This window comes from Hippopotamus amphibius, chromosome 10, assembly GCF_030028045.1.
Source record: "Hippopotamus amphibius kiboko isolate mHipAmp2 chromosome 10, mHipAmp2.hap2, whole genome shotgun sequence".
NCBI lineage: Eukaryota > Metazoa > Chordata > Mammalia > Artiodactyla > Hippopotamidae > Hippopotamus > Hippopotamus amphibius.
In genome coordinates this window covers 36,131,743-36,146,439 of record NC_080195.1, presented here as the reverse complement: position 1 = coordinate 36,146,439, position 14,697 = coordinate 36,131,743, and the positions used below count along the sequence as shown (strand labels likewise).

The 14,697-nt window shown below is 41.0% G+C and overlaps 1 protein-coding gene across 3 annotated transcripts in view; it reads left to right on the top strand.

Moving 5' to 3' along the window:
- LOC130829954 (cyclin-Y-like protein 1) overlaps nucleotides 1–14,258 on the top strand; it is a 75,112-nt gene extending 60,854 nt beyond the window's left edge. For 2 of the 3 annotated variants that reach the window (XM_057696646.1, XM_057696645.1), the window contains 5 exons: nucleotides 1,138–1,189; nucleotides 2,042–2,161; nucleotides 6,411–6,577; nucleotides 9,851–10,013; nucleotides 11,154–14,258. In XM_057696646.1, coding sequence (XP_057552629.1) covers nucleotides 1,138–1,189; nucleotides 2,042–2,161; nucleotides 6,411–6,577; nucleotides 9,851–10,013; nucleotides 11,154–11,270 — 619 coding nt within the window. In that variant the 3' untranslated portion in view covers nucleotides 11,271–14,258. The remainder of the gene's footprint in view (nucleotides 1–1,137; nucleotides 1,190–2,041; nucleotides 2,162–6,410; nucleotides 6,578–9,850; nucleotides 10,014–11,153) is intronic. The other variant, XM_057696647.1, reaches the window with a different exon arrangement.
- The last annotated feature ends 439 nt before the right edge of the window (nucleotides 14,259–14,697 follow it).

Here is a 14,697-nt window from a genome sequence, read left to right as displayed (position 1 = left end):
TTGAATTTTATCATTAGCAACAGATACGTTACAGTTATTTTCCTTGAAGTAACAGGCTCACTTTGTTCATTTTTGGAAGAATGACTGTCACTTGTACATTCAAATAAAGGTGGTGTTCTATGAAAAAAATGGTTCAAATCAAGATGGTGTTCTATGAGAAAAGTGACTTAGCACTAAGTCAGAAATTCTTGTCCTTAACCCAACCGTATTTCAGTATGTACAAGTGCTTAATGCATACTTTCCACTTACTCAGAATATTAAAAAGAAGGATCAAGGGTTAAGAACAGTATTAATTGTTATGATTTTATCAGGGATGTTCTTAAGTAAAGCAGATTTGTTTTAAACTGCAAGTAGCTGTGAATAATTGAATGACTTCTAATTGAGTTTGGTACCACTGCTCAGAAACCAGCAGTTTTACCCACTTTTGCTCTTATGCAGACACAGCAAATGTCAAACAATGTAAAGGCAGGTAATGTCTTAGTATTCTTATACAAACAGTTTTGACATCTTGGGCCTCCTGAAGAGGGGATAGGGGAGGATCCCAGAGCCCTGCAGACCACATTTGGAGAACTGCTGTGTAAATTATGAGCACCGTGTATTAGTGTGGTGAAATTTTAAATAAAAAGCCTGGTCTCTTTTAAAATAAAAAGACAATTACATTTTTAACTCAAACTGTTTAAGAGAGACAAGAAGAAATACACGGTAAGACTATAATGTAAAGAAATAAAGAGAAAGAAACAGGGGAAAAAACTGAATCTCTCATTCACATTCATTGAAGTGAGAAGACTTCATTGCCCACCACCACTGCTTTATAAAACGTTCTTGTATTGATATATTTCCGTGTGAGGTTAGAGGAATGGAAATATATTGGTTTGCTAGCATTGCCTGTTAGGGAGGGTTAGTGCTTGTGAAGGCAACTCTGGCTGGTTGTTGTAGAAAAGATTTCAGAGTTTGATGTGCTGAATAAAAATAGGTCAGGAAACCTCTCTAAGGGCAGAATCCAGGACAAGAATTTGTAAAAAACTGTTTGCTTTGTCAAAGGTTAAGCTTCCTCTGCTCCTCTCTCTACTCCTAGCAGATGTTACTAAGATAGTAACTCCTGAATTAACTTTCTACATGCATATTCTTATTTTATAGAGATGCAAATAGATCCCTGGATATTTTTGATGAGAGATCACATTCACTCACAGTAAGTGTCAGTTTTACTGAAGTATTTTTCTCTTATAGTTGTTTATTTCATGCTGATTTGCTTTGAAATTAGTTACTAGAAGAAAATTACTCCCTCCAGCTCAAGGTCTAAATCATCTTCCTCTGAAGTCTTCTTCCCCACCCCATGTTGTGTCTAGTCATTTTACCAAAGGCATGTTGTATAAGGGGTGTGATGGATAAGAACTGAGTTGTGCTTTGTATGATTAGTGAGCAGGTAAGTACACATACCCAAGTAACAGAAGGTGTATCTTTTTGAAGGATGATTTTCCATAACATCAAAGAATGTAAATATTTGTAAATAAACCTAACAAATGTGGTAAGACCTCTAAGAAGAAAATTAGAAAGCTGCTTAAATTTTAAACCAATTAAAATGACAAAGTTTTAAGATTCACGTCTTCAGGTGCTCTGTGGCCACATGTGGCTGGTGACTACTGTATAGGACAGAGCATTCTTAGAGCCTTATGGTGACAGGACCCTGGAAGTGTTTTTTTCAAAGTTGATGGCAGAAAAGTATGATGACACATGGTGATCAGCAAGACTTTTGAACCTAAAAAGAGTTGACATTTGGTTAGAATTCTGTGGGGAGAAAGGTGGAAATATGTACATTTTCTGAGGTTGCATCTGTGTTTTTCTTTAGTGGGTGGTGGTGAGTATTAAATCACTGTAGTGTTTTAGGATCCCATTGTTTATATTTAAAAGACTCCAAGACATGTCACCCAACCAAAATTACTTTAAGGGGCACGTGGGCCCAAATGTGAAGACTGCTGCCTTGAGGGTACTTTTAAGTAGTTTTCTTCAGTGGATGCTTATATTGCCTTCTTTCTTCTTTTAGCAAGAAAAGCTTCCAGAGGAATACTTTAAGCGTGATCCTGAACATAAATTCATTTACAGATTTGTTTGCGTTCTGTTTAGTGCTGCACAACTACCTGCTGAGTGTGCCATAGTAACTTTGGTAAGCTACGTTTTCTTTCATAAAGCACCTGTAGAAATTTCTGTCTTGTACACAAGGTGCGGTCCTGTTTTTAAAATGAAAGTAGGTTCCTGAAAGGATCGTCAGAACTTTACTAAGAGAAACCTATGAAAAGAAAGTAAAATATACACATTTGAGCTTAATAGTCATTATGATTTAAAATGTTGCCATTGCTCTTCTTATCAGAAAACAGTTGCTATTCAAGGCAGCAGGAGAGAGTTCTGGTTTCTCCTTGCACACCTCAGGGCACACATGCACATACAGTGTACACACGTACACACAGACAAGGTGTGCAGTGGTGGTAGGATGGGGGCGATGACTCATCTGGTCCACAGGCAGAAACGGACTCCATGTAGTTCTAAGCTGAGTCCCAGGCTGTATTACCCAGACAGTTCTGATGTATAACTGACTGAGAACTGCTGCCCTCAGTTCTCTGTTCTTGGATGATGGTGTTAACCATCCCCGCTATCCTCTTGTGCCTGCATGTGGAGTTGCCCAGGATTAGGGTGCCAGCAGTACTTGGAAAGGCTTTACTCTAGTTAGCCTGCTAAACTGCAGTTGCGTGAGGACCTTTGTGTCATCCATACTGAATTCCTACGGTAAGAGCTGATCATTTGAATAATAAATCATATTCAAGTGAGAGGTAGTTGGGATCGTTTTACTTACTCCTCCCTATAGCACACCTGTATGGGAAAGTCAGCTGCGTGGTCCGGAGGGAGGGAATAGTTAGGCCGCTGCCCGCTTCTGTCCAGGCAGAATCTAGCGGAGGAGGCTTGTCCTTTTGAAAAGAGACCCCTCTGTGGACACTGGATCAGACACAGGCCTTTCCTTGGAGCTCCAGGCCACTTGGAGTGCTTAGCACATGCTTGAGAGAGGCAGCAGTGGCGCTTGCATGTGGAGAACCAGGAAATGCAGGGAGGAGAGCATCTGGGGCTGGAAGAGGGGCATTTCTTTGTAGACATGTTGAGTGTGACGTACCTGTGAGACGGCAGAGTGGCGATGTCTAGTAATCATTCGAGTGTATGGGACAGGATCATGAATCTGAGCTAGAGGGAGGGCATTACGTATAGCTGTTCAAATGCAGAGAAAGAATGTAAAATAGAAAGTGGGTAGAAGATGTATAGGGACTGTTAGCACTTAAGGGCGAGTCCCCAGAGGGGTGGCTAGAGTGGTAGGAAACCCAGGAGGGAATCCTAAGAGGTGCCAGGAGAGGTTCAGGAAGGAGAGTGTGGTCCAAGTGCTGGTTGCTGCCAAGGAGCTGCTCATGCCATAAATCCCCCCTAATACCTACTCTGTCCCTATTCTAAGTGCTGGGGATGGAGGAGAGAACAGGTTGAATAAAATTCTTGCCTTTATGGAGCAAGTGTGGAAGACGTAAGTTTCTGTGTTTGTTTTTACTTTTTACATTTTATTTATTTTTTTGGCTGCGTTGGGTCTTTGTTGCTGTGCGTGGGCTTTCTCTCATTGTGGTGAGCCACGGGGCTCCTCTTTGTTGTGGTGCGCAGGCTTCTCATTGCAGTGGCTTCTCTTGTTGCAGGAGCAGGGGCTCTAGGTGCACAGGCTTCAGTGGTTGCAGCATGTGGGCTCAGTAGTTGTGGCTTGTGGGCTCTAGAGCTCAGGCTTAGTAGTTGTGGCTCACGGGCTTAGTTGCCCTGCAGCATGTGGGATCCTCCCAGACCAGGGATCAAACCCATGTCTCCTGCATTGGCAGGTGGATTCTTGACCACTACGTCACCAGGGAAGTCCTGCTCAGGTTTTTTGAGTTTGGTTGTTGTTGTTGTTTTAATTTTTATTGGAGTATAGTTGATTTACAATGTAGTGTTCGTTTCAGGTATACAGCAAAGTATAAGTATCTTTTGTAATGAGTATTTTTAAAAAGGAATATTTCAAGTAGTTGTAAAAATCAGGAAGAGAAAGCAAGGTAAAGGAATAAAGTGATTAGAGGGACTTACTGGAACGATCAGGAAGAGCCTCTTTAAAGAGGTAACATTTGAACCTGGGACCTGGCCGAACCGAGGAAGAGCAGGAGCGCCGGCATTACAGGCAGAGGGGACAAGTGCAAGGCTCTGAGACAGGAATATGTCCTGTGTGTTCAAGGAAGAGCAAGGTGGCCGTTGTGATCAGAGTGGGGAATGAGGGAAAGAGCATAGGTGATGAGGTCGCAGGACAATGCCATACCGCACAGGGCCTTGTAACTTAGAGGCCGTGCCAAGAAGTTATCTGTTTGATGGGAAAACTCTGGCAGATCTTGAGCAGGCACATGAAGTACACTTAATTTAAGAGGCTCTCCTGCCTGCTTTGGGGAGAAGAGACTGTAGTCTGTTGCGAGTCAGAGTGGAGGCAGAGAGGTCCGGAGGCAGTGGCAGTAACATGAGTCAGAAGTGACAGATGTTGGGTTGGCCAAAAAGTTGATTTGGGTTTTTCCATAACATCTTAGGGAAAAACCCAAATGAACTTCTTGGCCAACCCAGGAGAAGAGAAAAGTGGTCTGGTTACCAGGGAAGGTAGAGACAACAAGAATCTCCAACAGATTGGAGCAAGAGAACTCAAATGGAGGTTTTTGGTCCCAGCAACTAGGCGTGTGGCAGTGTCTTTCAGTTGTGAGGGAAGGCCTGGGCTGGGAAGCGTTGGGATGAAGAGTCCTGTGAAGACACCAGTGACCGTGGCAAGAGTAGTTTCAGTAGAGCCACGGCGGCAGGGGATAGACGACAGTGGGCTAAGGAGAGGAGGCGATGAGGAGCCAGTGTCAGGGCGTTTCCTGAGGACAGATGGTAGGGGTCGTGGGCCATAGGCTGGGAACAGGTAAGTGTTCACAGTGGAGGAAATCTCTGACAGAGAGGAAGAAAGTGTTCAAAAAGAGGTTAATCGTGGGAACAGTATTCTGCAGAAGTGAGATGGGATCCACTTCATTCATAGAAGAGTTGGCTTTAGTGAAAAGAAAGAAACTCACTCCCACTGAGACAGGAGGGCAAGTGGTATAAATGAGTGTGGGCACATACCAGGTTTGCCAGTACAGGTGAGAGGAGATTGAGAGATTGCCAATGTCCTTTTAAGTGCCTCTAATTAGTCCCGTAGAGAATTGAACCTTGTTAGGGAGATTCATTCTTAGGGCACTGGAGAGTGCTGAGTTCTCTGGGGAATGGGAGCAGAAATTCACTCAGAACATACACATAGAATCTCAATATCCATGTTTGAAAACACAGTTGAGTTTGGAGAGCACTGGCAAGTCTGAGCTGTCAATCTGATAACCTTCAGTTAGTTAAACATACGCTTTAAAATTGGATTTTTCCTTTTTGTCAGATGGCATATGCACTCTTCTGCAGAGGTAACCACAAATCACAGCTTACCTCTTTCATCTTTACTCAACTGTTAACTTTGTCCATTTCTTTGTAGAATAGACATTTGATACATGGAAAAGAAATCGTGACATTCACTCGCAAACTGCCTGGCAGGTTTAGAGGGGCCTCAGGGATACAAACACGGGCAGCTCTTTCCGCCTTAAAACCAACGAATTGAATAAGCTGCAGATTATGTAAGACAGAAGTGAATTATTAAATGATAATGGAGATGTGAAAAATAGGGGATATGAAAAAGACTATCCTCTGTATGCATGTGCGTTCCTTAGAAAGGTATTAAAGATGGGAATGCTCGACAGTTAGAAAGCCCCTCTGTACTGCCTGTCCTGCTGTGCCACACAGCAGCCACTGGGAGGCTCTCTTGACCACCAGTTTTTATCTTCAAGTTCATGCCATAAAAGGACTAGTTACTCTGAAGAGGAGATAAAGATGTGCTCAGTCTTACCAGAGTTTTACATACTCAAGCGTTATGTAAAATTGCCATGTAACCACCACCAGGTATGGTAGGTACATTGCACGTGCAGGCACTCAGGCATTTACTGAGCAGTTGAAATCCATGCTGGGCTGTATGTGCTGCCCTTTACAGGTGGGAAGGTAATAACACAAGGCCTGTCTTTCGAATGCCCTTTGTCCTTTCATTCCTGTGACCAGAATTGGGTTGGAAATTCACATGGGCAGAGTAGAAATATCAGAGCAACAGAAATACCTGACTTACAACTGTGACTTGGCTTCTGGCCTTGGCTGGCCAAGCAAAGTCTGTAGAACCTCAGAATAAAAGGCACATCAGAAACAGATGAAATCTGTCATTCCTAACAGTTCTTATCACAGCACTTCAACTGAACTAAAATCAACGATCAGTGCTCTACTTTTTGCAGGTTTACTTAGAAAGGCTTTTAACTTACGCTGAGATCGATCTTTGCCCCACTAACTGGAGAAGAATTGTTTTGGGAGCCATTCTTCTTGCCTCCAAGGTTGGGGACCATCAGCCTCTATGGAATGTGGACTACTGCCTGATCCTCAAGGACATTATAGTTGAGGACATGTGAGTTTGTAAGGTTCTGGTGAACTTTCTGTTTTCCAATACCTCATTTGTTCCCATACAGTTTACATTTTAAGAAATATTACATTTTAAGAAAGGTTATATTGTGCAAAGAGCTGAAATAGGCATAAAACTACAGACTTCTTCCTTTCTGGCTGTAGTATAACAATTCGTATTTCCCATCATTAATTGGTAGGTCTTGATGTGTTATTGCTGTAATATTCTGCTTGATAAATTGACATGATTTTTCCAGTGGTTTTTGCCAGACATTTTACAAGCTCACTATAGAATAACACGGTATAGTGAATAACTTCACGGCTTTCTTAAAGTTGTCTACCAGGTTCAGACCATTTTTAAGGGGCACACGTCTGGCCTCTGAAGTAAGCGGCCACCGTTAAGGTCTCAGGGCTCTAGACTACTGCGAGGTTATAACTTCAGCCTGAGTCACACATTGTATATTTGCTTTTGCTGGTCTTTTTCCTCCTTTTTATCTGAGGTTTTGTTGTTATAGAAACCGTGATGTACAGATAGCCACATATAAAGGTTTCAGATCCTTGTGTTCCTATCTCCTCCCCTATTTAGGAGTATTCCCCATGTTTAGAAATAGGTCTGCTGAGTTAGGAAACTCTGATCTCTCAGACTGGGAAGCATCACCCGGGCCTCACCCAGGGCACTCAGCAACCCCAGCAGCACTTTGTGGGACCTTGAGTTAACTAGGCAGGTGCTCCTCACTGATGGCATGCTGACATGGGCATGAAACACCAGGCTTCCAATCTGGCTGTGGTGAAGGGCCCCAAGGGTGGGATGCAGGATGAGCCAGAGAGGTATTTCTAGCAGACTCTTGAAGTGCTCACTTGACAGTGAAAATGTCTTTGTGGGTGGCATTTAGGAAAGTGTGAAAGGACACGTCTGCATTATATTGAACAGAAGAGGCCGATCAAGATCATGGCAGGCAGTGGCCAGAGTTTGCTTTTGTTCCTTTGCACCTTACTCTAGATAATTCAGAATTGCCGAAGTGCATATTTAAAACTGAAGCGAGGAAACTTGTGACGAAGTGAAGGGACCAGTGCTTGTTGGGATGGTAGCTGTCAAAGTGGCTTTTGGTGAAAATGTCCACTCTGGTGATAATGGAAACTAAGTAGTCATGGGGATATTGTTGGTAGCCATTGTAGTAAACAGTGTGATGGCGGATAATGGCTTTGAAATGAATAGAGGTAATTTTGGAAGTTGCAAAAACTAAAGTGACTTTGACCATCAGTATCATCAGTCTTTAAACTGGTCCCTTGAAGGAAGGAAAATTTGTAATCGTAAACACCAACCCTGGCATGATGGCAGCGGAAATTTTCTGAGAGCCTGCCACTAAGCTGACCGGCGCTCAGGTTCCAGTTATAACATCAGAGAACATGCAGGGCAATGTGTGGGTGTTCATAGATGTGAGCCCAGCAGCCTTGGTGGCAGTGTCTAGCTGCAGGAAGAAACATTTGAAGCAGCGCTTTTCTGTGTAGAATGGAGAATCACCCGGAGTTATGTGTATAATAGGCTGCTTTTGTTGATGATCTTTGGAAATTGGAAAGCATTACCACAAAGTGTTGAATACACATTTGTTTCATCCCTCTGCTGTTGACTACTATTTGTAATGGTCTCACTTTGAGTCTAAATTGAAAAATTGGTGTCTAACAGCTTTTCTTTAAAACTTTCTAACATTTATGTCTTATTAAAATATATTTCCCTTCAAAAGACTACGTTAAAGTGAGCAGCTGCTGTTCAGAAAAATTTGCTGTGCCTCTAAATGGTCTGCTCTTCAGCCATCTAGCCATTTAAAAAACAACAAAAAACACAGAAGGTGCATATTCTGTAGGCATAATGCTTTTCTTCAGTGATTAAGGCTCTATTAATAGACATGTTAAGCCTATGAAGTACTGTATTTCCAGACAATTAAAATGTATTTGTGGAGAAAATATAGAAGGGATAGTGAAGTGCATTTATTCCTGTAGAAAATGAAGTCCTGATTAGCTGATTATCAAAACATTATCTGATTTACATTTCTATAGACTTATGGCCATAAGAACAGGAGATTAATTTTGGAAGTAAGTTCAGTTAGGTTTAAAGTTCAGCAAATGAGAAGCCTCATTTCTGCTCACATTCTGCTCTCCATACAGGAGAACATCAAGCATTTACTGACTTATCCAATAGATAAAATATTAACAGTTTAAAACCCAGAGACCAAATATATTGTAAAATAAGCCACTCTCATGTTTGTATTTACCATTCTTATATAATTAACTCTCTAATTTTAGTGATTGCTGTGAAAATGGTAAGATTTACTCTAGTTTTATGTTTATTTACTTAAACATTTGGCAAGCAAATGGCTATATATGGTTATGTAGCAAAGGCTTGCTGCCAGCACTCTACTTTCCCACTTCACTGAATTTGCTCTCCGCGTGCATGTGCGCGTTCTGTCCAGGCAGGGGGCTGCGGGGCTGAGCATCCGGGTCTGCCCTGTCAGAGGTCATATCATAAAGTGGGTTTAGTCCAGCCAAGACAGCTATCTTTAAGCTTACTGCCTTCTAAAGCTTAGAAAGTACATCCTGTCCTGTCATAGTGACAGCTTCTCACCCTAGGAAGGTTAAGGTGAACAGAAACTTGCATTAGGCCCTTTGACACAGCCCCATGCACTGGAGCAGGGGGAAGGGATTCCCTTTCTCATGGAATGTAGCTTATTTATTGATTTATTTGCGATGAATCCTTGTTGCTTCAAGAGTTTCCCCCCCTCAGAGATAATAGCGGTGGCTCTCGATGGATCCATTTATTGCCGTGGTGACGTGCCCATTCCTTTTGTTGGCGCGTATCTACTTCAGTAAGCCCCTTCCTGTTAGCGGCCCGGTGAAAATGTCTGCAAGTTCTTCAGAGCTAATAAACAGCATACCTCCTTCCTTTCATCTGATCACTGTAGCGGGGCCTTGTGAGTGAGCGTGGAGCATGAATCATACAGCTGCACTAATGGAACTCCGAAGAATAAGCCCCCGAGTCAGCAGCACGAGAGCATAAGAGGGCCGTAACCTCTTCCCCCTTGTCCCAAACTCAAAGTGCTGGGATGCAGAAGGGACCACAGATAGCTGTGCCTTGTTTGAACGTTAGTGTATTAATCCAGCTGGGTAGCCATTATTTGTTTCAAAACAGTATTTAGAGCCATCCTCATAGCTCAGAATGATATTTTTGAAAATAGCCCAGTTGACTAAAATTGTCCTGTGTTGGTTTTGTCTTCTCCTCCCCCAGGACTGAGCTGGAAAGGCACTTTCTGGAGCTGCTTCAGTTTAATATTAATGTTCCTGCCAGTGTTTATGTCAAATACTACTTTGACCTCCGCTCCTTAGCAGATGACAACAACCTGAGCTTTCTGTTCGCTCCTCTCAGCAAAGAGCAGGCGCAGAACCTAGAGGTGAGGAGCGCTCACTGGGGTTTTCTGTCAGCCACCAGAGCCAGCGTCTGTGGCCAAATTGTCTTGAGCAGTGATTCGGAAAATGGAAAGCTGTTAAATTAACAGTTTGAAGAGCTTATTAACCCTGGCATCATATTTCCTATGGTTTATACAGGGATCTCACATTATTAAAAAAAAAAAAAAGTAGATATTCTCTCTTCTTTAACCATAATTCAGAATATTTTCAATTAGATTTAATCTGTTCTTAGTGGTTTTCCATCTGAACCTCTACACTTACATATAACCATACGTGAATAATTTCTTACAGTTTTATCCCTCATCATAGGTATATACATAATCTACTTAGCACTCTTAACTGTCTTTTACTCAGCTTGCAGTTTGTGTGTGTGTGTGTGTATCACTGTTCAGTCCCATGAGTTTATTAGACAAAGCATCAGTGGCTAACCTGAGAGACCTATACTTGGAAGGTATAATGTGGGTTCAGATATGGATGTAGAAAGTACTTAAGTTTTTAATGGAAATGGTAATGTACATGGGACAAAGTAATTTATGGTTTATGATTTTTGGTGGGCATACAGCAAAATTCACAGCTGAAATGAACACATTTAAAATTGACACTCTCTGTGGTACCTCGGTGGTACTTTAGAGTAAGATGTTTTTCTACCGTAATTTACATGCAAGTGAAATAGCACCTTTCAGTGCTTCAATCATGAGACCTCTCCTGCCTTCAGCACACACCTACCTCATTAAAATTTTCTCAGAGTATGTAATTACTGATGAAGATTGAATAGAAGTTGAATAACTGAGTAAACACTGATTCAGCCCAAGTGTATGTTCATTATGTTTAAGGATCAAGTGTATAGATAACAGATGATACTGCTATTAGGAGCCTATCTTTGGGAACCCAATTTTTCAATAACTCTTCAGTTCCCCTTTACCCCAGCAATCTAATCATAGCCCTTAAAGGATATAACCTTAGGGAATTGGCCGTTAGTGTAGATATCAGCTCTCCGAAGTAGCAGTAACTATGAACTATCTAAAAGAATGTCGATGTGTGGCTTATCAATGATGCCTTTTTTTTTTAAAGGTTGGAACTTTTTTTTCCCCTAATCGTACCTGTGTTCTGTGTGACTTTCCTAGGCCATTTCCAGATTGTGTGACGACAAATACAAAGACTTGTGCAGAAGTGCTGTAAGAAGGTCCTTCAGTGCTGATCATTTCATCGGTATTCAGCACTCCAGTGCCATCCTCTCTTAAGGAAGAAGTGAGGGTTTGTAACATCAGAAACCCCTCGCAACGAGGACTGGAGAAATATCACCTCTCCTGTTCAGAAACCAGCAAAGTTAGTATTTTCACCTAAAAGAAAGACATTGAATTCAAGAGACTCATGGACAGCGAGGATTATATATGCTCATAGGAAAGAACGGAACCTTGTCAATGCAACACACTCTTCTGTCCTTTTTAATGTAAACAGAGTTACAAAAACCACTCCAAAGCTAAAAGCTCCCAACCCACACACAGTTGTTTGCTTACTCTGTAGGCCAATAGCTCTGAACGATGTGAGGTTTTTCAATTAGCAGTTTAAGTTTTTAGACTTTAAAGACACTAACTATAGAACATTTACGTTTTCCCTGCTTTTCTTGCCCCACTCCCCCATGTTGCTGCATATTCCTTTAGAATCAATGCAGTATTACCATTAAAACATGGGCCTCCTAACAACTCATAAAGCCACTTAGGAACAGACTGTTGTAGCATTGTTCAGTTTGAAGGCTTCTTCCTCCCTACTACATCATTGAAGCTGCTTGTCATTATTGGCAATCGATTTAAACCAAAAAGCTGCTGAATAACACTTGTCATTCAAATTCTTTGCAAGCACTACTTCTTAGCATTATTAGCGTGTTTGGGATCAAAAGCAGAGAAAGTATGTTATCATCTGCTTCTGTTGAGTCCGTGCTGCATTTCTTTTTGACTCTAATGGTGCTTCTCATTTTCTGATGATTTTCCTCTTTGTTAAATACTTGTGTGAAAGGCTATTTTCCTAATTCCAGCCAACATGGCGGTCCAGTAATTAGCAAGCAGGTAATAAAGTAGAAGGTGTCCCAAAAGTCTTAGTGCAATTTTAAGCTTTAATATAAGTGTGCTTGACACTGCAGGACACTGTTGCAGAAGTATAAATGCTACAGACTGGCAGAACATCATTTGAAAGTCTACTTGGATGTCTTCTGAACTTATTTAGTTTTGTAAATTTTAAACATTAAGCTTTTAATTTTAATTTTTTGTTTCAGCCCCTCTTGAAGATAGCAAACAATGGGCCGAAACAAAAAATTAAAATTAAGAGCTTAGTATCTCTCTTTTAGGAGATTGGTAATGATGTCACCTAAACTTGAAATATTAAAAAACAAAAAAGAAAGAAAGAAAGAAAGAAAGATTAGTGTTCTCAACTATGTGAAATCTTTTTCCGCCTATCTTCTCAAATACAGTCCTAGGAATTTTGCCTGTAAACAAAGCATTTCTGGGCCAGAAATACCTTCTCTTTTTACAGCAAGGCTTCACATTATATTGAGTGCTGCAGGTTCCATCGTTTTTAAAGGACAGAGACCTAAATGATAAATAATGGTATATAAAATATTACAATCTACCACCTCAAAAAAATATTGCTTATGCAGTTTGGAGCTTGGAAACTCAAGTATTGATTGCAGTTTTATTTTGAAAAGAATGCTACAACTTATGTGGTTTTTCTTCCTCATGTTTATATTAAAAGAAAAGCTAATAAGCTCTATTTTAATTAAAATATATTGGCTACTGTGTTTGTAACACTTCTCACTATTCACATAACATTACGACTCTGCCTAACTCAGATGTCTTCAGTCAGCTCTGATAGTTGACTTTAAAGCACTTTCAGACTAACCATTCATAAGTTGTTTTGACCCTTGCCTTTAGTTCAGGTGTAGTCATTTATTTCTTTGGCTTATGCTGTTTTCAATCTGAAGATAATTTAGAACACCGAAAATCACTGGCTACAGTGCTCAGTGGCAGAGTGCACTAGATGGCATTTGCAATTGTTTTTGTGCCAAGAGGGAAAAGCAGGTAGAAGGAAAAGTAGGCAGAATACAGAGAAAAAGGAATTACAGGAATACTGTAGAATCAGAACATGAGTTATTTGAGGATTTCAAGCAATGGAACAAAAGAAAATGGAAGAACAGGAAGTACTAGAATTGTGGTTGCTGTAAAGAGGGTGACTTTTAAATAAGCCACATAATATTACTTTTAAATGCTATCTCCACTTACCTTTCCATTAGAAATATACCAACTCTCTTTAAGGTTCTTTAAGGCTCTAGCCCCTGCGCTTGAGCAGTATTCCATTAGTCCTGATAGTACTGCTGTGTTTTCATCCACCTGAATTCACTACCTACGGTCAGATCTTTACCTTTGTTCTTGATAAGTTTTTTTTTCTTTAAGCTCTTTATTGGAATATAATTGCTTTACACTCTTGTACCAGCTTTTGAGGTACACCAAAGTGAATAAGCTGTATTTATACATATATCCCCTCCCTCCTGCAACTCCCTCCTGCTCTCCCTGTCCTGGCCCTCTAAGGCATCACCCATCATCGAGTTGATCTCCCTTTGTTATACAGCAACTTCCCACTATTTACCTCTTTTCCAGTTGGTAGTGCATATATGTCTCTGCTACTCTCTCACTTCGTCCCAGCTTCCCTTTCGCCCCCCCACCCCCCCAACCCCGTGTCCTCCAGTCCATTCTCTGCGTCTGCATCCTTATCCTTGCCCTGTGGGTCAGTTGTTGATTGGGAGAAATGGTCTGATTTAGTACAGAAGGGAAAAAAAATCTATCACAAGTCACTGATAGTTCGCATCATGTAATACGCCAGTTACTAAGCAGAAATGCTGACATATCTTGAGTGGTGGAAGGTGAAAAAAAAATGGGTAGGAACATTGGACACAAGGGTAGCTTCAAGAATAAGTTGCTAGAATAAGGAGAATCACTAAGAAATTGCTCTTCTCTTTCAGCTTTAATTCTGAGGCAATACAGCCATTTTGATAAATGGGAAATTGAGTCAACTTAAGGTAGAAATTTAAACATCGCTGAAAGTAGGTTCTCTGAAAATTATGATGGGGCATGGAAACTAGTTACTAGTTGGGTGGCAACTACGGCAGTTTTTTCATGATTTTATACCTAGGAAGGGTTTGTTCCCTAAAGTAGTAAGACTATAATAAAAGAATATCTGACTACCTCAACTCAGATTTTGTTCTGTTTTGTTTTTTTCTGTTGGAATATTGACATCAGTGCAACTTTAACTCTGGTATACTGTGAACTGAACTTTGTTCTTTACAAGGAAAAGACAAAGGTTTGAAATGTATGTTTGAACCAAATGAAATTGCCATTTTTGTACGTTAAATTCACATGGTTCACCCTAAGACAGCTGCTTACTAGGGCCCGGTGTTTATGGCTAAGGAATGTTTTCCCTCCTGTATCAGATTCCATCATGGCACAGTTCTTTCACATTTACTCTTCGTGTACCCTGTATGCTCATTATTGAAATCCAACAGCTCTAATTCCTAGTTTTAGAACAGTTCAAGTTTCATTTCTCAGTTTCGTTTTCCCATTCTATAAAATGTACCATTCCTTGATTTGGGGGAAAACATGCTGAAGCCAGTATTTACTGGAA